At 48.2% G+C, this 23,126-nt stretch overlaps 1 protein-coding gene across 5 annotated transcripts in view; it reads left to right on the top strand.

Annotated features, from left to right (window-relative positions):
• Positions 1 to 23,126, top strand: part of EGFLAM (EGF like, fibronectin type III and laminin G domains) — a 188,279-nt gene that overhangs the window by 151,752 nt on the left and 13,401 nt on the right. For 2 of the 5 annotated variants that reach the window (XM_027606812.2, XM_027606813.2), the window contains exons 14-19: positions 1,655 to 1,780; positions 3,076 to 3,319; positions 6,583 to 6,694; positions 11,107 to 11,223; positions 13,694 to 13,874; positions 21,655 to 21,733. In XM_027606812.2, the coding sequence (XP_027462613.2) occupies positions 1,655 to 1,780; positions 3,076 to 3,319; positions 6,583 to 6,694; positions 11,107 to 11,223; positions 13,694 to 13,874; positions 21,655 to 21,733 (859 nt within the window). Of the gene's footprint in view, positions 1 to 1,654; positions 1,781 to 3,075; positions 3,320 to 6,582; positions 6,695 to 9,299; positions 9,372 to 11,106; positions 11,224 to 13,693; positions 13,875 to 18,915; positions 18,964 to 20,960; positions 21,502 to 21,654; positions 21,734 to 23,126 lie in introns of those variants that run through there. The other 3 variants (XM_027606815.1, XM_027606816.1, XM_027606814.2) reach the window with 3 other exon arrangements.

Genomic DNA, 23,126 nt, shown 5'->3' with positions numbered 1-23,126 from the left:
TCTTCCCTGTGTCTTCGCTATCTCTCCATGTGCTCTGTGACCACCCTGTCCAGCCCCAGGTTCCCTCCCCATAGGATTTCGTTCCTCTTTCCCATGCCAGTGCTCCCAATCCGACTTGCATACCGCGGCCAGCAGAATCCTGCCGAAACTCGCTTTCATCAAGGAAATGCCCCACCCCACTCCCACCTCTTGAAATATAGTCACAATGCAAACATATAAAGTAATATTTTCTCATGTGCATCTAAAATAACCCAAGAACCCCACGTCTTCCTGTGGGAGCAGCCCTTCTCTGAGAAAGGGTCGCAGTCCGCCAAGCCCAGTGGGGGCATGGGGCCTGTGAGTTTGGCTCTCGTGGATGCACATCACCCTCCCTGCGGAGCGAGGTTGCTGGCTGTGTTCTCTAGGTGTGGCTGCAGACCACGCGTCACTTGGACCTGAACTTCCAGGGGCCCCAGCTGGAATTTGCCGAGGCCAGCCCACCCTGGCTGGAGCGCCGAGCCATCTGGAAGGGCTTGAATTCAGCTCTGTCACGGGCCCCTGAGGTTGGCCTCCTCACCTGGGTGCACACTATACCCAGCCCGGCTCATCCTCCCAGTTAGGCTGAGCATGGAAGAAGAGACTGGATCAGCTCGACAAATGCAGAGGACTGAGGAGGAAAGGACGAGAGGCTTGCCCTACTGAGATGACACAACCAGGCCAACATGGGGGAAGTGGGAGGTGGGCACAGCATCATCGCCTGCAGGGTGCAGGGCTGGACCCTCCATCAGAGATGTGTCCCTTTGCCCCCATCCCAGGAAGAAATGTTTTGTATTCAACCTATGTCGTTCTGGGCCCTTCTGTCTAATTTATTTCTTATATACAAGGAGAAAAGGAAGACCAAGGAAGCAGAAGAAAAGCAGTGTAGGAGAAGTCCATTTCTTTCCCTTTCATCTGATGATCTTGACAATGACATAGTATGCCCTGGATGGGCCTCTCTGATATGTGTTTGGTAAAGAGAATGGACCCATCTGGTGTTGAGTCTCTCACCACTTTTTACTCCAGGCCACCTTTCTGTCTCCCATACGATCGTAACTTTGGAGGTATAAATAGGGATTCTGGAAGGCACACGCTGAGGTATTATGGAGCCCCCTCCCCCCTCCCTGCCCCAGACAGAGGAGTGGACAGTTCAGGCCAGGTCATACGTTAGACATGGCTTCAGTCCCCACCTTATTGCCTCAACTTTGAACCCACAGGGTGGTAGCACTTAAGGTAATTGGGGCCACACAAACTAGAACGCTTTTAACAGAAATGCCATGTTGACATCGGAGGGATTGAAACACACTCTTGTGGGAATAAGAGAGAGATGAATTAAAGCAGAAACAGCTCATTCATCGGTGGTCATAAAATTGTCTGACAATTTAGTATTTGATTTATTGTGTCCACCATGTTTTGAAGATTCTGTGGCTCTTCATAAAGAACAAGCCAAAATCAAATTAAAGCAAAGGGTACATTCCACTTACCCTGAAAGCTGTTTTCCAGTTGTGCAGGGGTACTAGTGAACTGGGGGAACTGAACTGTATTTATTCGGAGCCCTGAGCGGTTGGCATGGTCAGCGCCATCATCTTGGCCTGGCTCACGTGATGGATTGGTTTTGTAATTCCTGTTCTGTATTCAGGGGAATGCAGCGGCGGACTCTGCGACGAAGCTTCGTGTATCAATGGTGGCACCTGCACGGCAGTCAAAGCCGACTCCTACATTTGCCTCTGTCCCCTTGGATTTAAAGGGCGACACTGTGAAGACGGTGAGAAAGAAGCAAGTTGATTGTGATCTCTGTCTGCACTGTTAATTCATGTTGATGTAATTTTTCATCAATGTGCTTTTAGCAAAGTCCCATACGTGTTTATGGGATTAAAGTTTATGCATTATTGGGAAACATGGGAGAATCTTTTTTTTTTTAAGCTTTTATTTATTTACTTGAGAGAGAGAGAGAGCATGCACGAGGTGGAGGGGGTGGAGCGAGGCAGAGGGAGAAGCAGACTCCCTGTTGAGCAGGGAGCCCTACATGGGGCTAAATCCCAGGACCCTGAGATCATGACCTGAGCTGGAGTCAGATGCTTAACTGACTGAGCCACCCTGGCGCGCCCCCCCCCCCCTTTTTTAAAATCAGGTTGCAGTGTCTTTGAGTGTTGAAGTGTCAAACCAACCAAAGATGTGTTCATTTGAAGATGCTCTTGGGCCAGGCTTTGGTGGGCTCCTTTTGGCCCTCAAAAAACTTTGAAAAACCTCTGTGTGTATGGTCTGTATCAGACCATTTGTAGCTCATGCTCCTTAGAATATCCGTCAGTTTCAGAGAAAAGGTTGGGAAAATATACACAGAATCATTAACAATGAGATGGGACAAAAGTCATCTTGTTTCTTTGTCTTTGTCCTCTTCTAGTGAATTATTCCACCTCTCAGTACTGTCTGTATAGGTCTCAATACATGTATAAACCAACATGTGTTTATATACATCTAAACACAATGCATACACAAACACACACATATAATGGAAAATTTTAAAGATTTAAAAGATTTTGGAACACCATGCAGAGTTGAACATGTTTTAATTTTTACTAGTGATTCGAAATTGGACCTAAGACAGCATTCTGGGAGAAATTTTTTTTTAACACTGTATAATCTCAAATCTCATTTCACCTAGAAGAGGGTCTGTGATTTCCAGTAAGCCAAAGCTGATACATATCATCTCATATTTTGTAGCCTAACATAATAAAGGTTGATCCTTGCCCACATCACACATCACTGCAGGCCAGTAGGGGGTTGGGCGGGGTATGCCATTCAGGGGTGCAGGCTCCTGCCTTCCAGTGGCTCTGCCAGGGCCTTAGAATCCCCCACCCCCCTGCTTCTTGCATTCAGCTAGCACATGAGGAAATTCGAGGGGCCAGATCTGGGGTGCTGTATAATACTCTCACCCACATTCTACACCAGCCAACTAACTCAGGGCTGCTGGGAAATGTAGTTTCGCTCTGTACCTAGGAGGAAAATAACGTGGCTGGTCCTGCCACAGAGGGATTTCTAATGACATGCTTCTTTCCTCAGCTTTCACCCTGATCATTCCTCAATTCAGCAAGTCCCTGAGGTCCTATGCTGCAACTCCCTGGCCGCTGGAGCCCCAGCATTACCTCTCCTTCACGGAGTTTGAGATCACGTTTCGGCCGGACTCGGGTGAGGGCGTCCTCCTCTACAGCTATGACACAGCCAGCAAAGACTTCCTGTCTATCAACATGGCGGGGGGCCACGTGGAGTTCCGCTTTGACTGTGGCTCTGGGACCGGTGTTCTCAGGTAAGGACTGAGACCTTCAGGGGCCCCCCTCCCCAAAAGCTAAATAGCGGTCACTTTGGGAAAAGATGACTTTGTCCTAATAGCTCGCACTCTTCCTGTCCTCCCTCCACAGTTATCTTTTCTGAAATTTGTCCTGGTGTTTACAGATAACATGCTTCCTTATGGCTCATACTTTCCTCCTAGCAAGATTTCCTTTTTTCCAATAACTCCCCAGCAGGGAGCGACTCTCTGCTTCCACCTATGGCAGACGGGCTTGCTTCAGATGGGGCTACCCTGCCTTCGTTTTGTACGGTGCCATCAGGAGAAACGTGATGAAGTGTAATTCATCTGCGCATGCTCAGAGCATCACTCGGTGGGCGCCCAGCAAATATGTGATGACTAGTAAAGAAGTATTAACAGACTTTGAACAAACAGAAATGTCCTTGGTGACCTCGCTTTCAATGTTTACTGTCCTCTTGCACTGTTTCTTTGATGGTAACCAGTTATTTTGCGAGTCTCTTACCGTTCTCCATGTAAGAGCCTGGCACTGAGTCAACCATCGCAGGGACCCATCCCTGACCACGATGCTCAAGAAGGCTGTGTGATAAGTGGTTTCAATAGCACGACCATGCCTAGGTGATTGTGAAGTACTTGCTGGTAGCTGCAGAACTGGCTCCGGGTTGTCGAACCTGTCCTCCTGTTATTTTACTTGTACTCTTAATTTATTTAGCAGATCGATTGTTCCCATCCAGTGTGTCACTATTTTGATGACTCCCTCAGAGCCTGTGGATGGTAGGGGCAGATGTTCTTATTTATCTAGGTCTCCCTTACTGTCTTGCTCTCATGGTAGTTTTTGCCTTCAGGCCAGAGGCCTGCTCATCAAAGGCAGACATGCTCCTTGTTCCTACATTTGGTGAATTCTCTTTTGAAACTCACTATGATGTTTCATTCAGTGGTGCCCCGCAGCAGGAAATCAGTCGGTGGTGGTTGTCTTAAAGGAAATTGAGGGCTGCATTCAGTTGTAATTCATACTGCTAGACCGTCATTTTTAGGAAGAGCGTGCGGGAGAGATGTTATGACCATACAACGCCCTTAACTGCTGATCATTTTTCATGGCTGATGAGAAATGCTTACTGCATTAGGTTCCAACAATTCTTAAAAAGGACTGTTCATTTTTGTCCTGTGGCTGAATTCGTGCACATCAGTGACACTTCCTTCCTTGGGGCATGGGTGAATATTTTTGTACCTCTGGTTATGCAAAACCATCCTAGGTCTCAAGACAACGTGGGTGGGTATTTAATTGATTCAATTTACATATGATTATGCAAAACAGCTAAGCAATTCAGGTAGAACCATTTGTCAAATTGAGAAGGAAAGACACCTTGAATATCACCTTGTGTTTCCAAATGGCTTCCTCCTGGATACGGAGTGACCAGAAAGAGTGAGTGGAGGGTCCGGGCTCATCAGCCCTTCTCCTGGATGGATGGCCCCCCACACCCAGCACCTCTGCGGAGGCAGCTCCAGCTGTGGGGTCACAGACACATAGGACCTGAGTGTCCAGCATGTCTCTCTTTCATAATTCTGTGCCTCTTTGAGACAAGAGGTGGTTTTATTTATTTATTTATTTATTTATTTATTTATTTATTTATTGTAAATGTGAGTTTTTGTCTTCCTGCCTGGCAGGAAAGCGCCTGGAAAAAGGATTCTGCGTATTAGTTGTGATGAAAAGGAAGCAAGTTCTCAGAGTGTCCAAGGGGCAAAGCACCCCCTGTCCCCTCCCCTCCCCAGGGTAACCTGACAACAGTGATTTCTGTAGGTGTTTCAGGCGCCCCTTTGCAAGATGTTTATTTTGAAAACCACTTCAAAGACTTCCTGCTTGATTAAGAACATTCGCTGAAAGCCTGAACCACAGGAAGTTGTGGAATTGGCCAAATCATTTTAACTTTAGGAAAAGGATAAGGTGGTCAAGTTCATTATGAACTTGATTCAAAAATCAAGGCAACTGGAATGAGCTCGTGATGGCTGGGATCAATACCAGCATGCTGAGGAAGGCAGGTATTGACAGGGAGTGACCTTGGCAGGACAAGAACGCCACCAAGGCGCTGTGACTTATCATGGAGACGGGGCTGCTTTAAGAGTGCCTCTGATTTCTTTATTGCATATCGATTTAGCCAAGGTGATTAAATTCTAATTGCTAAGGACAAATCACAAAAACATTAGCCAGAGCAAAAGAAAATCAAGTGAGGGGGGTGGAGACCTTTCAGTAATTGTGCCCATTGGTATTCCTGACAGTTTTCTAAAGATGATCCAGATCAAAAAATAATTGGGAGGTTCAGTGAAGGCCAGAAACTAGACGCCGTTAGAAATACAAATGCAATAATTATACTCTTCTGCATACCTCACTATCCAAAGTAATGTATAAAACTCCTATTCATAACATTTAAACTTTAAGTGCTTCCACCTGGAATTAATAATTGGATTTTTAAAGTACCTTTAATCCTTTTCACAATATCAGACAATATGGAACCCTCCCCCCCAACATTGTATTATGAGAAATTTCAAACATATAGAAAAGTTGGAAGAATTATATAGTAAACATCCTTATACCTCCCATTTGCCATCTACAATTAATATTTTGCTATATTTGCTTTATCACATGCCTAGCTATCCTTATATCCATCCATCCATCCACCAGTCCATCCATCCATCCACCAATCCATCCATCCATCCATCCATCCATCCACCCATCCATCCATCCATCCATCCATCCATCCATCCATCCACCCATCCATCCATCCATCCATCCATCCATCCACCAATCCATCCATCCACCAATCCATCCATCCATCCATCCATCCATCCACCCATCCATCCATCCATCCATCCATCCTATTTTTTCTGCATTTTGAAGGATGCTGCAGACATCAGTACAACAAAGAATCTGTGTTTTACACCAGAGCCCAGGTAACTCTTTTTTCAAAGCTTGTGTGCAGCTGTGATCACATCTCACCTCCTGTCACCTCTCATCTAGAAAACCAGGCTCATCTGACCCACATTTCAGGCTTGTTGTAACAAATAAATAAAATAATTGCAATGTTCCTACCATAAAGGGGTCCAATAGATGGAGCTCACACTGCTGTGCTTACTAAGCAGGAATGATTGTTTTCTTTGGACCGAATGAAATGAGGCATCTGAGGTTGGCATCAGTTGCATCGGATGGATTCATGAGCATGATCCGCAACACCAGTGATGCTAACCCATGCTCAGTTTCCTTCCTTCAACAGGAGTGAAGACCCCCTCACCCTGGGCCACTGGCACGAGCTGCATGTGTCTCGCACAGCAAAGAATGGGATCTTACAAGTGGATAAGCAGAAGGTGGTGGAAGCAATGGCAGAGGTAAGCAGGACATGCGTTGGCGGGAACTGGGTTACTGGTTTCTTCCTGTCCTGGCGAGAAGAGCAGCAGTGTAGTGGTTAAGTACATGGACCCCGGTGCCAGGCTGCCTCGATTTACACCCAAGCTCCCCACTGGGCAAGTTACTTAACATTTCTATTCCTCGGCTGTGAATGGGGTAATAATGGGGGAGGTCTCTTACGGTTGTTGCGAGGATTAAGTGAGCTAATACGAGTCTGGCATTTACAAAATTGCCTGTCACCCCCACCCCTACCACCAATCCCTGCCTTTGTTCGAGTCAGTGTCTAATGTAGTAGGTCAGGACACGGACTTGGAGGGCAGGCCAGCGGTGTGGGGGGGTCACACACACGACAAGAACACAGCTCTGATGCCAGGCTCCTGGGTTGCCGATCTAGCTCCATTACTTATCAGTAGTGTCAACTCAGATAGGTCGTTTGACCTCCAAGTTTGTGTTTTCTCATCTATAAAATGGGGATAATGGTGATGATAATAGGGCCTAGTTCACAGAGTTGTGCAAATTAGAATAGCTATATATATAAAACACAATGGTACCCGGCATCTGGTTAACACTACACAGCTTGACTTATTATTAGTTAATTGAGTACTCTTGTGACCTCAGAGCACAGAATTTCTACTCAAGTTTATAACTTTCATCCATGATTTTGTTTCTAAGGCCATGTCCAAAGAAAAGAACATTTTTAAGAAGAGATAAGAGAAATTTGTTTTAAATTATAATCTACTAGGATTCTTTACACACAAAAAATTTAGTCCCCCTAAAACAGAGGGGACTTTAGATTTTCTACTATTTTAATTCCCAGCAGTCCTTGTTCTGTACATCTCCAAATTTAAAGAGGACATTAATGAATGTGGGTATTCTGATAAGAAAATGGATTGGTAGAAAAAAGAAAAGGAAGAAAAAGAGACTTTTGGTGAGGAAAGAGGTATTGGGGTGAAGAAGAAAAAAGGAAGAACACATATGTTCTGTGGTGGGAGGTCCTGTCAGAACCAAGGACCTCCTCAGGATTAGAAGAGTCCCAAACTGGGTTCTGCTTCAAGAGGTGAGCACCCTTCAAACTTAGAAAGTGTTCTATATGTATTTGTGGAAAGAAGTAAGGAAGGAGAGAGGGAAGGAAGGGAAACAGAGAGGGAGTGGGGGAGGGAGGAAGGAAGAAAGGGAGGGAGGGAGGGAGAGAGGGAGGGAGATGGATTTTAAAGGGAGAACAGGAATCACTTCTGGTATGAGCCAGAAAATTCTAACAGCTGGAATTTAGTCCAAGATAGAAGTAGAAATTCACAGCTATAGACTTGACTGTATGTTGATTTAATATAAATTCAAAAAAGCATTGTATCTCTGTAGACCTTAGTTACAAACATTTGTACCAAAGGAACAAAAGTTCAGAATGGGGATATTTGAAGATAGTAGGGTTAAGGCCTTTGATTATAAGTAAGGAACTCTTCAGGACATGGTATGTACCATTGGAATTCTACAGGGAAGAGACAACACAAAGGTAAAAACCATACCTCAGAATTTCTATTGCTACCATATCAGAGAATGAGAATTAAACCAGTATGGTAGAACCAGTGCCTCCCTATTGGCTTTTGGAACAGACCGAAGCTGGAGTGCAGCTCCCACCTGGAAAGCAATATAAACATGTGGGTAAAGGTGTAGCTATTCTGGGTACATGTGAGGTGGTTTTTTGTTTGTTTATTTTGAGGTAGCGCTAAGACAGGAGTGGAAGTCCCCATGCTTGATCTCAGTGAGTTGAGCCTTAATCACATCTTCCCCGGGGGGTTTCTGCCCCCCAGCTAGCTGCCCATACCATGTTCAAAGGCATGGCTGACCCTTTTGGTTATAGAGCAATGGTATTAGGAATAGTGGTCTTAGAGCTTAGAGATGGATGGGGTTAGCGAACACTTCTGGGGGTTAACCCACGACGTTGGCTCCTAAGTGTCCACACTGAAGCCGAACCGAACCTTGGGTTGCTCAGCTGAGAAATACCAACAGTCCAGGGTTGAGTCTAAGCCAGACTTAAAGAAGGGATGTGCTTCTGAGGGCTCCAGAAAACCCCAACCAGTGGCTTTGCTCAGATTTTCCATCCACTTCCAGCTAAATAGAAGTGGCAGATCTAGACACGAAGCCTCATTTTGGTGGGGTCTATTTGCTTTTCTCTTGCGGTTCCCCATGGGTGGGGCAGCTGCGGGCCTGCCTCTGGTCAACAGGAAGGAGGTGGGGGAGGACTCTGATGAACAACCAAAAGGAAGCAGATCTCACCCCAGGAGGCCGGGTCCCGTTCCCTGGATACAACTATAACTCAGTCTTCAAAACAGCCTATTTCTCTGAAATCCCTGTGACCCTGCAGCCTTCCTCCTTTCTTCTTATTAGCCGATTTGAACTTTTGGGTAAGAGCTAAGACGTGACAGTGATGGGTGCCTGTGGGTGTGTGGTCACAGCTGCTGTCTGGGGCAGTATTCCAGGCAGCCACTAGAATTCCTGAAAGCTCTTCCGCTTCTTTGATGAGCACCGCCTCCCCCCAACCCCTGGCCAGTTAAATAAGAACCCTGGAAGCTGCCTGAAGGTTATTGACAGAAGGCTGTGCTGTCTGTATTCCAGTCGAGACCTCCTTGCCGTTACCTGGCTGGACCTGGCCACCTGAACACTGTGAGCATCCCTTGAGATGGTGCACCTTCCTCTCTGCCCTCCCTGTCTCCCCTTCCCTACTCTGACCTGAGCCATATCCATTCTCCTCCCTCTGGCCTGTGATCTGCCTAAAACACAGATAGGACTATTTTCTCTCTGCGTAAAGCTCACTGCTTTTGGGGTACAGGGTAAATTTCTATGCATGCAGGATCTGGTCCCTCCTTGCCTCCGCCCTATACCTACTATTTCCCCTCAAGCCCTGACTTTGGCCAGTTTCTACAATTCTGACTCTTCCTCGACCACCTCACCGACTCTCTGGGTCTAGGGCAGGATATGGGACACCCCCCGCCCATGTGCATCCAGAGTCACCGGAACAGTCCTTGCTGAGCTAATCCCACCTGCCTGTGTAAGCCTCCGGAGGGCAGGAACCGGGTCTTCCTTATTTCCTCTTGTTTGTCCAGCATTTAGTGCCTGGGACACAGTAATGCCCAATAATATTGGCTAAATTAATGACTAAATGCTGCTACTATCTATATTTCTTTTTACCATAAGTAAGAGGAAACCTGACTTACGTTACCTAAAGAGTATTCATCACAGAGATCTCAAATTTCAATGTATCTCTAATTGTTAGAACATTTTAACTTTTTGCTTACAGCTCATATCTGAAGGAGTTAACATTAAATATTACACACAGCTTAATGCCTAGCCCACGCATGAGAGTTTAGGCTGTTGAAATAACCAGTAACAGGGAAACCTCTGGGGGCTAACATGGGAAGTTTTCTCAGAATTTGGAAGATAGAAGAATTTCTCTACCCTTCGTAGTTGATAAGAAGGAATGCCTCCCACCCACCACGCCTTCCTTTTCTCTTGGCCTAAAGAGGTTCTCTCTTTACCACTGCCTAATATAACAATAGCTGGTCAGACAGGAATGCTGATTATGCATCCAACTGTGGGCAAAGTGCTAAGTAAGCAGGATCTCAGCCTCCAAGAGAGGCTAGACTGTGCCAGCATCAATCACAAACAGCTCCAAAATATCAGCAGTTCCAGTAAGGGCTTATTTCTCACTTACATGTCCATCCGTGGTCAGGTGCAGCTTTTTAAAAATATATATATTTTTTATTTATTTATTTGGGGGGTGGGCAGAGGGAAAGAATCCCAAGCAGACTCCCAGCTGAGTGTGGAGCCCGATGCAGGACTCGATCTCATCACCCTGAGATCATGACCTGAGCCAAAACCAAGAGTCAGATGCTTAACCAACTGAGCCATCCAGGTGCCCCTGGTCAGGTGCAGCTTGAATCTGACACCCAGGCTGAGAGTCCACTGTGAGCCCCCCTTTCTGGCTCTGAAAGCTTCTGTGCAGAAGTGATTCATTTCTCTTCTGCCTACGTTTTACTGACTGAAGCCAGTTACCTGGCCCCACTCAAGATCAATAGATTGGAGCTGATCTTCCTGTAAGGAGAGGGGTGCTTCTGGAGAAGTGCTGAACACTGGTGGGCAGTCATGCAGTCTACCACATGCACTATGACACCTCTCTGCAGTAGATATTAGGGCTCTCATTTTATAAATGGTAAAACAGAGTCTCAGAGAGGTTACTATACTTACAGACATTCAAACAGGGGGTAAGTGGCAATGCAAACCAATGTGGAAGTCCCACCAGCCTTTTGGGGTGAGTCCCCAGGGTACTAGGTCTACCAGTTGGTAGTCTTGACTATCTTTTCTGAAGCTATACCGTGTTTCGTGTCTACTCTGTTGGCAGGGAGGCTTCACACAGATTAAGTGCAACACGGACATTTTTATTGGTGGAGTCCCGAATTATGATGACGTGAAGAAGAACTCGGGCATCCTGATGCCGTTTAGTGGGAGCATCCAGAAGGTACCAGCTTTATTTGTGCGTGTTTGTTGTATGACCTTGTCTACCGGCGTTGGAATTGAGAACTATGATCGGTATAATCCCATGCCTCCAAAAAAGAAGCTTGGAGAAAGTTTTGAGGTTTTCTTTTTTTAAGGCTAGCAACAGAGCTTTCCAACCCTACTTTCTTATAACTTCTGCCCCAGGGCCTCTGTCCAGCAGACACTCCATGAATGCAACTCAATGAAGATGAATCTTTACAGCCAATCCACCAGAGGATCCGGGCAGTGCTGAGGGAGGGAACAGGCATCAGGTGGCCGCAGATGCTTCTAGCAAAGGGAAGGAGGCGAATGGAGTCTCCTAGCAACTCTTGGCTCTGTGCTTCTCTTTGGGGTTACTATGCAGTCGGCTCAAGTCAAGAGCCAACCCCCATCCCCACTTCCACCCCCATTGCCACCCCTGCAAGTTAGCAGTTGTTGTTCATCAATCATGTAACCAAGCTCTTAAGAGCATAGATGAAGACATCCTTCCGTAGAAGGTTCAGAAAAAAAAAATGCTTCAGCTAGTTAAAGATACAGGGCACTGACCGCACTCCTATTTGTCTGTTATTCCTTCTCTTGGGGCTGCCCGTGACCTCTCTGGTTATGATAACATGTTTTGTCTGTAACAGACAGGCAGGCTGACTCACAAAACCAGATTCCCAGGACCGCCAAACCCTGGGAGAAAAAAGATTTGAAGAAAGGCATATTCGATTCCTGGATATCAGCTTCCTCCTGTTTTCCTTTAGCAACCAATGGTGGGCGGTGGGCCACTGATCCTTTCTAGCCTTGGCATGAAGCATGAGGGAGGGTAAAATGAAGGAGGCCAGTGAAAGGCGGTCCTATCGTGATTTACACATCCGGGCACTCAGAAAGGCCCCACGGGGCTCTGTCCTTCTCTGGTATCCCAGCGTGGGTCCCACAAAAGGGACCAGGCAATACTTGCTGACCCTGATGTGTTTCCCTGTGTTGCTGAACAGTGATGTCAGTGACACCTCAGCTTAGCCCATGGCCCCCATCAGCGGGGTTGGCCATGTTTAATCGTGTGTTTGAAATTCTCACTTAGAAAGCAAGCTGAGATGCTAAGGGGCCTCACTCTCCCTCCCCACCTTTGTCAGGCTTTGCCCCTCTTCCCTTCACACAACACACATAACCCGTTCCTCCTCACCTCCTGGAAAGGCCACCCTCCCCTCCCAGGGGCTGAGTCATTGGCTGTGCCATGTCCTGCGGTGGATGGTAGCATCTTGGCTTGTCTCAAATACGTATGACTCCGTTTCACAGTCTTTCACTTGGAGCATGAAAAGGGGATGAGTATAGAAGGATGCTGGCTACTTTCTCGCAGGTTGTAAGATTCAAAACTGGGGGAAAAAAGTGTTCTCCCAACTCTCCCGACACCCTCCAAGGACTAGGCAAGCCTGTGGAACCATGCATTAGTGGCAGGAAAGACCATGGCTAACCTCTTAGAACCCCCTGCAGGGCAGAGGTCTTTCTGAGAGGTGTTCCGTCTCCAGGTTCTGCAAAGCCTGCATGACACTGAAACACCCACAGCTCAAAATAAACACACTCTCCAAGTCAAGGGCTGAAAACATTTGCATCATTTACTTGGGGCTGGAAAGCCCAGTAACTTCTCCCTATAATTCATCATTTTTCCTAGAGCCCCACTGCAGGTAAAAGGGGGTGATGGCAAAGGAGCTCTCTTGTCCGTGAATTTGCATGGCAGTACTAAGAACTTTTTTTCTTTTTTCTTTTTTTTTTTTTTTAATGGTGGGGAAGGGGATGTGGAGAGGAAGGGAATCCAAGAGTGTCAGGGAGCGAGGGTAGAGGAGTGGGTGGGACAATCGGGGAGTCCCAGCTGATGTAGCTGTAGACTCCCTGGAGACCACTGGCCAGAAGAACACAGCAATACAGGGAGAAGCTTCTCCCAGCCCCACCGCCAACCAGGAGCCAGCCATCAGTCCCCCTTTGATTCCTGCCTGTTTTGTATTCTTTCTTCCTCGGTTTTACAGCAGCACCTTTCAACCTTGGCTGCATTTTAGAATCACTTGGAAAGCTTTTTAAAAGTGACTGCTGACTGGATCCCACCGTCAGAGATGCTGATCCAACTGACCTGCATGGGACCCCGGCATCAGTACATTTCTTAAAGTCCCCCAGGCGATTCTAACAGGCAGCCAGGTTGAGAACTCTCATTTTGTATTAATGGGACTTCTTTATGACCCCCTGGAATCTTCCAGAGCCAGGGGATGCTTTCCTCTCTGCAGATTCTCCCAAGGGCCACAGGTAGTCACTTCGGTTCCTGTATCGCTTTTACAAGGCGATAAAAACCGGATCTGGACCCTTTCTCTTTTACGCAAGCTCCCTCAGCACGCGTCGTGCAGGTGCGGGTACGAGGGAGGCTTTAGCAGACTGCAGAGATGTGTTCCGAGTGCCTGAACGTCTTGACCCTCTGTCCCCTGCAGATCATCCTGAACGACCGCACCATCCACATGAAGCACGACTTCACGCGGGGCGTGAACGTGGAGAACGCAGCCCACCCCTGCGTGGCGGGGCCCTGCGCGCACGGGGGCAGCTGCCGGCCCAGGAAGGAGAGCTATGAGTGCGACTGTCCCCTGGGCTTCGAGGGGCTGCACTGCCAGAAAGGTAGGCACTGTGCTGGGGCGGGGGGGGAGTTGTGTCTCCGGGAGCACAGGGGACAGATCCTTCCGGGAGGGGCTGGGAATCCCGGGACAGCCATGTGCGTGGTTTTGGGCAATGAGTTCAGGAACATATTAGGTGGCATGTCACATGGTTAATCATTCTATTAAAGAAGAGTTATAGTGCCGAAGTACCTCGGTAACAGTGGGGCGTCTTCCCTGGGAATCCCCTGATGGTCTAGCATTCGAAAGGTTAAATCATCGTGTAGGGGGGCTTCCGCGACGCCTGCCTCTGAGCCATGCCCAGAGCCTATCCTGATAGGTGGATGCCTGGGCTTTATAGGCTGATAACTGTGTTGACCCCTACCGGCGAAGGCAATAAGGAGAGATCTGAGAAATCTTGCCCAGTACAGAAAAATATAAATTCTACTAAAGGATACATAACCTTCTGTAAAGTGTTATTTTTCATGCTGTTTCCTCTGTGCCTGGGTTTCCTCATCAGTAAAATGGGAATAATGATGCAATAGTGTCTAGCACAGAGGGTGGTAGCATAGATTAAATGAGGTGATGCATATTCCTGAGGAGAAGGCCTATTAAGTACTCAACCAGTACTCACCATTATTGTTGCTGGTGAGAAAAAGAAAATCCACTACACCTGCTGTGAACTACTCAGCTTCCAACCCGCCCTTGTCTGAAAGCTAGAGCAGGTCACAGGCCTTGAGTCCCTACTGGATGGAACTTTCCACCTGCCCTAGGGAGGCAGAGGCCACAGACCTGATGTCTGGAAGAGGCCTACCAGTATATGGTCATCATGTTGGGCCATTGGATCTTTTTGTTTCAAGTATCAGTATGGCCTCACCTGCCTGGGAACTAAAAAAATGCATCAGGCCAAACTAAAAAAAAAAAAAAAACCAAAAAGAAATAAGGCAGTGAGCCTAAGTGAAGGGATGTGTTCTCTCTCTTTCCCATCTGTTTCCAGGTTCCTTAACTTTATCAGAATTAGGGCTTAGGAGAAGATGGTCAGTTACAGGTAGATGCTGCGGTGTATGGAATAGTAGGAGAAGTTGTTTTGCAGCAGTCTTGGGAAGTATGAATGCTCATTTGCTGGTTGGCAGCCTGCGTAGTATTCTATTTCAATGAATTTTGAAAACTGCATGGCAAATTATAAGAAATATGTTTATTAACATAGCTCACCCTAGTGATGAACCTCTGAAGAAGAGTGATGGATCCATTTCTGAAAGATCCTGATTATAATTCTAACAAGCAAATTGTTGTTTGGCTAATAGCGTGTACTTGCGGAGATTCAGTTCAAGAGTAGCCCATTCTGTTTGGAAAATTGAGTTTGGATTTCACACATTAGTGTTTGAGTTTCCTGGGTCTCAAACTTTACCACAGGCAATTCAGGTTTCCTCCTGCCTTAAATGCTCACCTTAATGGTCAATATATAAAGCCCAAGGCTTACATGAACGTTTAGCTTTGAGAATTAGAGGAGGAAGGGCAGGACAAGTTGTGGTCTCGTTAACCCTCATTTTCTGCTGCAGAACATTAGCCGTAACAGATATAAAGTGCTCACGTTTATAGCTCCATAACTGTGGGTTCGGGTTCAGTGAGAAGCAAGTATCACCAGCTTGAAGAGTCAGAGCTCCAGGGAGGGCCTGGACCTCCTGGCACGACCCGAGGGAGTGGACAGCGGCGGGGGGATCTGGGGGGCGTTTAGGCCTCTTTTTCTGGAACGTGCTAGGCTCGAGCCCAGAGTAAAACCCAGGTCGACTATCAGCTCCCCTCGTGTTGTATCAGTATTTCCTTATGCTTTGAAATAAAGATAGTGCTTCTGCCCAAACGGCAGTTGTTACCCCTCCAGGAAGGCTTCCGTCGGGGGGGGGGGGGGGGGGGGGGCGTGGCCCGTAGCAAGTCATTTCTTCTCCTGTTTATGGCTTGAGAGCATTCGTGGGAGACTGGGCGCGGGTTAGGGCCATTAAGGACAATTTTTTCCAGGCCCCAACGGGCACGCGGTGGCATGCAGTTGTCACGTGGGCTGCTGTAATACCAGCGTGAGCATCTAGTCCCGAGTGAGGATTGGAAAGGGAAGGAAGAGAGGTGGGCAGCTATACTATTCCACAGAAACACAGAAGAACATTCTAAAAGTTTGGTTAGATTCTTGGTGGGAGAGACCAAGAATGCTCAGAAGCCATCCTTGGTTGTCAGGATGAGTCCTGACAGGCAGACAGGAGGGTGTCTTGTCCCATCCAGCAAGGTGACACATAGCTTCCTCTATTTAAAAGTTTGGATTTTTTTTTTTTTTTCCCTCCCCGATAACCAGATCATCTCTCAAAAGCAAGAACCTACTCTTAGTTTCCCCTCCGGAAGCTAAAGTGGTCCTTTTACCTTGAGCAACCCACACTGCAGAAGTCACCAGCGCCAGGCCTCATTCAATCCATACCACCTTCCCCGCCAGCAATTTAGCTCTGGGGGTCCCTGCTGAGTCTGGTTTTCTCTAACCTGGTCAGGGAGTTTGTGGCACGCAGGTGATTTCCACTAGGGCCCTCGTTGGGAGATTGGCACCTCTTCTCGCCTCTTGGTGGCACAGGAGGGTTGGAACCAGAAACTCTGGCCCATCCTGGAATGGTCTAGACACCCAGACCATCACAGTGGTTTAGGGACCTCCCCCTTTGTCCCTGCAAGGCTGAGCCCAGACAGAAGTGCGCCTCGAGCTCCCACTGAGCTCCTCACTGCCCCCGGGGCACTGTGGGCTCCCTATAGCACTAGCAGCTATGGAAAACCCAACCTCTCCGCCCCAACCTGCGGAACCCACCAGGCCAGGAGAAGCCAGTTCTCCTACTTCTAACTGCAGATGCCTAAGGAAATCATAAGGCCTGACTTCGGTGGTCCCCTGCCCTCCCATTTAGGGGCTCTCACTCTCAGGTGCCTTCTGCTACCTAAATCTAGACACCCCATGGAGCACCCCAATACTGAGACCCCCTTCTCATCGCCCCAGGAGGGTGTTACCAGGGCCTCCCTCCTCAGAAAAGGTATGCCCCATCCTTAGGGATTTCTTTTCTCTTTTGCTCTACTCTAATCCAAATTTACCCATCTTGCATCCGGTCCCTCAGAGTTCTTGTATCTAAGTAAGTTACTAGTAAGTTAAAGCAGAATTTCACGAAGCTCATGTACAAAATTAGGTTCTAAGAAATATCAATGGCTGTTTTGAGCACATATGCAAAGACAGACAACATACGTTCACAGACACAAAATGGGAGTGGGGGTCTGTGGTCAGGTAGGCTTGGGTAATCCCGAGTAACCCCAGTTTACACAGCTCTCTCTTCGGGCGGCTTCCTGGCACCTCGGCTATGATCTGAGTGTCCCAAGACGAGGATAGAGGATGCAGCTGTCTCCCAGGGCTTCTCCCAGCCAATAGCACACTGGCCATTTGGGAAAGAACTCTGAGCCCTTGTCCACTCTTCCCTTCCCTGCATTACTGACCAGTTTGGATTTGGAGCGTACAGGACCCATCACGCCGCTAGATGGGGGTGTTTCTCTGCGGAGGAGAGCTGCTCCGCACTCAAAACTGACAGCGAGCCGGCCTTGGGCCCACGGTTCTCAGTCCTGCAGGATCCGGTCTTGCCTCATCATTGCACACCTTCCACAAACACAACATTTCGAACATTTTCTATTGTATTTAGTCAATTCACAGCACCTTGGGAGGTCTGATTTAGATGATGTTACTTTTTCTGGTCCCACTGTGTGAAAAAACAGCTTCAGTAAACACAGGCCATAATTTAAGAAAACTCAGTATATAAAAACACAAATGAATACAGCATATTCCTTATGCAGACTACAGGGACCGTTTCTTCCTTAGCACGTTGTATCATTCAACAATGGAACAATGTGGGGATGTCCAGCCTGGATGTTGATCTTGAGAGGGTTGAAAGCTGGTCCTGGGAAGGTATTTGGTGATTGTTACTCCGGCTACCGAGGCAGCATCATGGAACCACGAATTCTGGACCAAGTAGAACTGTCCTGCAAGGGAGGGTGCTACCCTGTGGATGAAGGAGCTGCTTGGGCCCAGCGGCCATCCATCAGGATGCTGTTGGGAAAGTCAGGTTACAGCCCCCCCAGGCCCTTCCTTCTCTGGGGTCCTGTAACTGTAAGAACAAGCCAGCACTCCATCAACTCCTTATAGTCTGTTGGGAATTTCAAGTCCCTCAGGTGGAAAATTTGCCTTGCCTGGCTTGGCGGCTGCTATTCATCGGGGTATTTTTTTTGTGTCGGCAGATGGCACAGTCTTTTAGGTATAAATGTGAAGACGTGACAAAAACACTTTTTGATTAGTGCCTTTGCCGCAGAAGAAAAGACGAGGTAGAAAAAATTGGGTTAGGATAAAATATCATCATGTTTACAATATTTAAATAAACTACAAAGGGCTGGAAAGGGCTAGATGGTCGCTTCCAGCTCTAATGTTCTAGTACAGAGTTCATATTTATCCATAGATAAACTGCCTGCAGTGAGTATATTTTCACCATTTTATATTCAGTCGGGTCCTTTCTGGAGCCTTCCCCCGCCCTTTGTTAATCACAGAATGAGCAGGGCTCTGGAATCTTGCAGAGGGCCGGTGGGGTGGGAACTGGGGGGATATTTTTCCACTACAGAGAGAAAAGAGGCAGCTGGCTGGCTTATCATTCCTCTTTCACGCATAGCCTAGAGGCAAGAAAAGTAATAATCATTGACAAGGTAAGTAACTGTTCAGCAAAGAACTGTTTCTCCAGGTTTAGAATAAATGGGGATTGTTAGTTCAAGGTCAGGGGAGCCTCAGAAGTGTCTGAGGGCAGACACATCCCTGCTCTGTCTGCACCCCCCCCAAACCCCACCCCCACTATGCAGTAGAGACTTAGGGAGGGGAGCTGGTGCTAAGTGTGCCCAGAGGGATTCCAGCCATCCCTGTGGGACTCCTATTCCCATTCCCCTGAGAGGACCGGCTGGGCCCTCTCAGGGCTTTATGGGGGAAACAAGGCTGGTTTCCAGTGACTTGTGGAATTCCGACTTCCCCTCTTCTGTTCCATGCTGACGGCTGGCAGAGTGCGAGAACCACTGCCTCAATAGTAAGTACAGGACGTTCCAGGAGACACTGCTAAAGCACTCTGGGCTCCTGCCAGGGAGGGCACCCCGTGCAGGCCAAGTGCATGCAGAGGGGAACGGGGTAAGTGGTGGGGGACTCGGCCACTCTACGGGGGAGGAGGCGGGAATCCTCCCTGTAGAGCCACCAGCCCTGAGATGGTGCTTGGGAAGCGCCTGAGCCCCGCTTGGCAGGCAGCTGGGCCCGGCTCACACAGACCCCGCAGAGGCTCTCTGTGTGCCCCGCTGACGTGGGACGAGCATCTTCTGACCATTTCAGGGAGTCCAGGGGAGCAGGCCCACGCCCATGGCCAGTAACAGCAGGGCCTGCGCCTCTCACCCTGGGGGTGAGCCAAACCCAGTGGGGGGGCCTCGGCTAGGTTTAGCTCTGGGAACCGCTCCTCTGACAGCTTGGATACCCTCTCCTTTTCCCTCCTGGGCACTCCTATCCTGAAGTTAGGGGCTTGCCTGCCACCTACAAGCCCCCTTTTCCCTCTTCTCTGGCCCTCTCATTTCGACTTCCACTCGGGCTCCCTCCCTCCCTGCCTTGCTTCCCCCACTCCCTCCCTCCCCTTCCCCCAGGTGCCCCTAGGCACCTGGCTCTCCCTTCCTTACTCGTCAGCTTCTTTTCTCCTTTCCCCTCGCTCTCCTTCCTCCCCTTTGTTCTTCTCCTCAGCTCCTGCTATTTTGCATCGCACTTTTTGCCTCCCTCTACTTCCCTTCCTTTCCCTCCCTCCTTCCTCTTACCCTCTTTAACCAGAAGGGAGAGAGGCTGGTGGGGCGGCCAGAATTTGAAGCTCCAGTCACCCTCCCCCACTTGATCTGCGGGGAGGGAACCTGCCAGGACCCCCAGCGGATGCCTGAAACCACAGACGGTACAGAGTTCTGTATATTCCCTGTCTCTTCCTGGACGTGCTCACCTACAACCAAGTGTAGTGTCTCAGTTGGGCGTAGTAAGAGATTAACAACAATAACTGATAATAAAATAGAACACTTGCAACAACGTATGGAATCTAAGTGATGTCACTGGGGTCTCTCTCTCTCAAAATATCTTACTGGACTGTCCTCACCCTTCTGGCGATGTTGTGAGATGGAATGTCTGTCCGGTGGGATGAAGTGTGAGCAGTGACGCAGGCACGGTGACCTAGTATTGGGCAGTTGTTGACTTTCTGATGATAGGAGGATCATCTGCCTCTGGACCACGGCCGACCACAAGTAACTGAAAGCGTGGCTAGCAAGCCCACGAAAAAGTGGGGACTACTGCACCAGATAGAGCCTTTCTTGGTTCCAGTGGCCCCCCCGCCCCGCGCTGGCAGCCCCCTGATCAGAGCTGAGATGTGTCAGCACTAAAGCAGTTTCTTCAGAGTTACCTCCCAAATTGTTAAAGTTCCACTTGTCTGTCTTTGCTTTTCTTATTTCCTTCCTTCTTCCCTCCCTCCCTCCCTCCCTCCTTCCTTTCCTCCTTACCTCCTTCCTTCCTTTTTTTAATTTTGTTTTTTATGAAAACATTGTGGGAACCTGCTGTTGGTGACCTGCCAACAGAGGAAGTTATCCTTGGGACTCAATGTCATTGGGTTTGGGGGTTTGCTGTTACCTCTCTCCTTTCTCTCTCTCTCTTTCTCTTTTCATAATTAGAAGTTTAAACTCTCCTACTGTTCATTCGTATCAAATAATTATACATTTTCTCCCCTGGGTGTAGAGTCAGCTCAGTGTCTTCTTTGCCTCAACCACATATTTTTGTGAAACTCTAACTGGTTTTATAAGCTGACTTATTCTCTCTCGTTTTGCACATTTCTTTGAAAATGAGATTCATTCTATCTTAATTTCCTTCAACGGTCACTCCTGTGTCTTTCTAAAGAGGAGAAAGATGTTGCTGTGTGAAAAGGGTGATTCCTTAGGAAAACAAGGGGAGGAGACATTAGGAAGAAAGAAATATACTTCTAAGATACTGGAAAGTCAAATATGGGCTGAGGGCCAGAATTGAGGAGAGCCCTTCTGGTTTATGGTCTTATGCTCTCTTTGCTGTGTGATCTTGGGCAAATCCTTGATGATTCCTGTGCTTCCTCTTCTATAAAAGGGGAATGACCAGCCCTCCTCCATACTCCCTGCTACTCCATGAGAATATGGTGAAGCTCCTGTAAAACATGACACTGGAAGGTGATTTGTAAAAAAAACGAGCCAAAGCCTTATCCCGCCTACTTCACCAGTCTCTTGAGGTCATGGCTGAAGAAGTAGGAATCCTGGGGCAGATTGGCTTCAGATCATGAAATCCTGGTGGGCTTTGTTTGGGGATTGTTTTCTCTGCCTCCCTTGGAGAATATCTAGGGTTATCCCCAGCTGTTCCCCACATGGCCCACGACCTGCTCTTTGGCTTCCAAGAATAATTGGGCACAGTTCAAGTTTCAACACACTGCAAAGACTTCTCAGTAGTGCTGAGGCCAATAACAGTGACAGCCAGCCCCAGGGAGGCGACCACAGGGAGACACCAACCCCAGGCCATGACAGGCAGCTCCAAACCTGGCCAAGTGTGTGTGTGCACACAAGAGGAAGGGGCTGACAAGTTGTTAAATGTCCCATTTCCAGGAGCTGGCTTCCTTTGTATTTTCCTGCCCTGGGGTTGAGGGCTGGGGTCAAGAGAGCTGAATACCATGTAACCTCCATTTTCTGTTCTATCTCAGCCATCACAGAAGCCATCGAGATCCCGCAGTTTATGGGCCGTAGTTACCTGGTCTATGACAACCCAGATATCCTCAAGAGGTAATAAATTACAGTGGGCACCTTCCCTATCTCTGTGAAGGTCGATTCTTCGAAGTCTTTCCCAGGACTTTTCCTTATCTTACTTGCCAGAAGATAATTCTCAAAGAAGGCCATTGAGACATGGTCTTTTGGCGGTGGGGGGGGGGGGCGGGGCACAAAATAGACATAGAACTAGAACAAAACAAACAGACAAAAATACTCAATTTGAAAAGTGCCGCCTTTCAGACAACCCCATTACAAACAACCCAAACCATTTCTGGTCAGAGGGCCTGGAGAGACGAGCATGCCCAGCCCCGGGATTTCCAATACTGGGGCTTTGAGAAGCAGTGAGAACTTGACACACCCCAAGCCGGGGTTCTAAGTGTGATTGCCCAGGCCGGGCAATTGGCTCCACACTGTCCTGCGGCCACAGTGTGCAGTCCTGCCTGGAGCCGGCAGTGGAAGTGCCCCCGTGGCCACCAGACAGTCTTTGAGTCCACGCGCTACCTTGTGTCTTCCTCTGCAAAGCTCCACGGTCCTCTTCAGGCTCTGGCCAGTTCAGTGAGCGGCTTCTCAGCTCTCCTCATGTGGATACAAGAGCCTGGTCCAAGGAGATACCCAAGTCCTAGCCATGGCTTTTTCTACTGGTGACAGAAGCTCCAGCCCTGCTCTGGCGTCCAAGCTCCTGATTCGGAATCGCATGCTCACAAGGCAAAGACTGGTCCTAGGCAGTCCTCACCCTAGCCAGGCTCATAGGGGGTGCTTTCAGTTTGCCCTTCTCTCTTTCTTTTTCCTCTTCTGGTTCTTTGTAGTTTACAGGGTGCCATCCCCCACCCTGCCACCAGCACTATCTTTCTAGAATTTTCCTTCCTTTTCAGGTCGACTACATCTTAACAGACTAAGGCAAAGCTTTAAGCTAAAGGCACCCACTTCTTAGGGTAGATGAGTTTGGGAGATTTTCAAGGGACAAAAGTAGTTGAGAGAAATCCCAGGGCATTGGATGTACCTGGTAACTGAACGCACACCAGACGGACATCACTTCATTTCTTTAATCTCATGTTGTATTTATCTAGGTTGTCTTGGCATGGGGCCCAGAGAAAGCTTCTTCCTTCTTCAGCCCTTTCTCCCCTAAGATGCAAGGGCATTCAGTCCCCAGAAAACAAGGCCTGTGAAAGGGGCCCAAGTCTTCAGTCCCCTGGGGCTTAGTACAAGGCACCAGGTGGTTTGGGAGAGTAGAGGGGTTTGGTGAGAATAGGAGGTGCAGGGCCCCAAACCAAAACAATTGTGTACGTGTGTGTACATGCACATACATATGCGTGTGCGTGAAGCTGCAAGTAAAAGTCAGGATCAGGGTCTGTTTCCGTTGGATGCCTTTGGCTGCAAGTAACAGGAAACTCAGCTCAAATGTCTTCAA

The sequence above is a fragment of the Zalophus californianus genome, chromosome 5 (assembly GCF_009762305.2).
Source record: "Zalophus californianus isolate mZalCal1 chromosome 5, mZalCal1.pri.v2, whole genome shotgun sequence".
In the NCBI taxonomy this organism is placed as follows: Eukaryota; Metazoa; Chordata; class Mammalia; order Carnivora; family Otariidae; genus Zalophus; species Zalophus californianus.
This window is presented reverse-complemented; position numbering and strand designations above follow the sequence as displayed.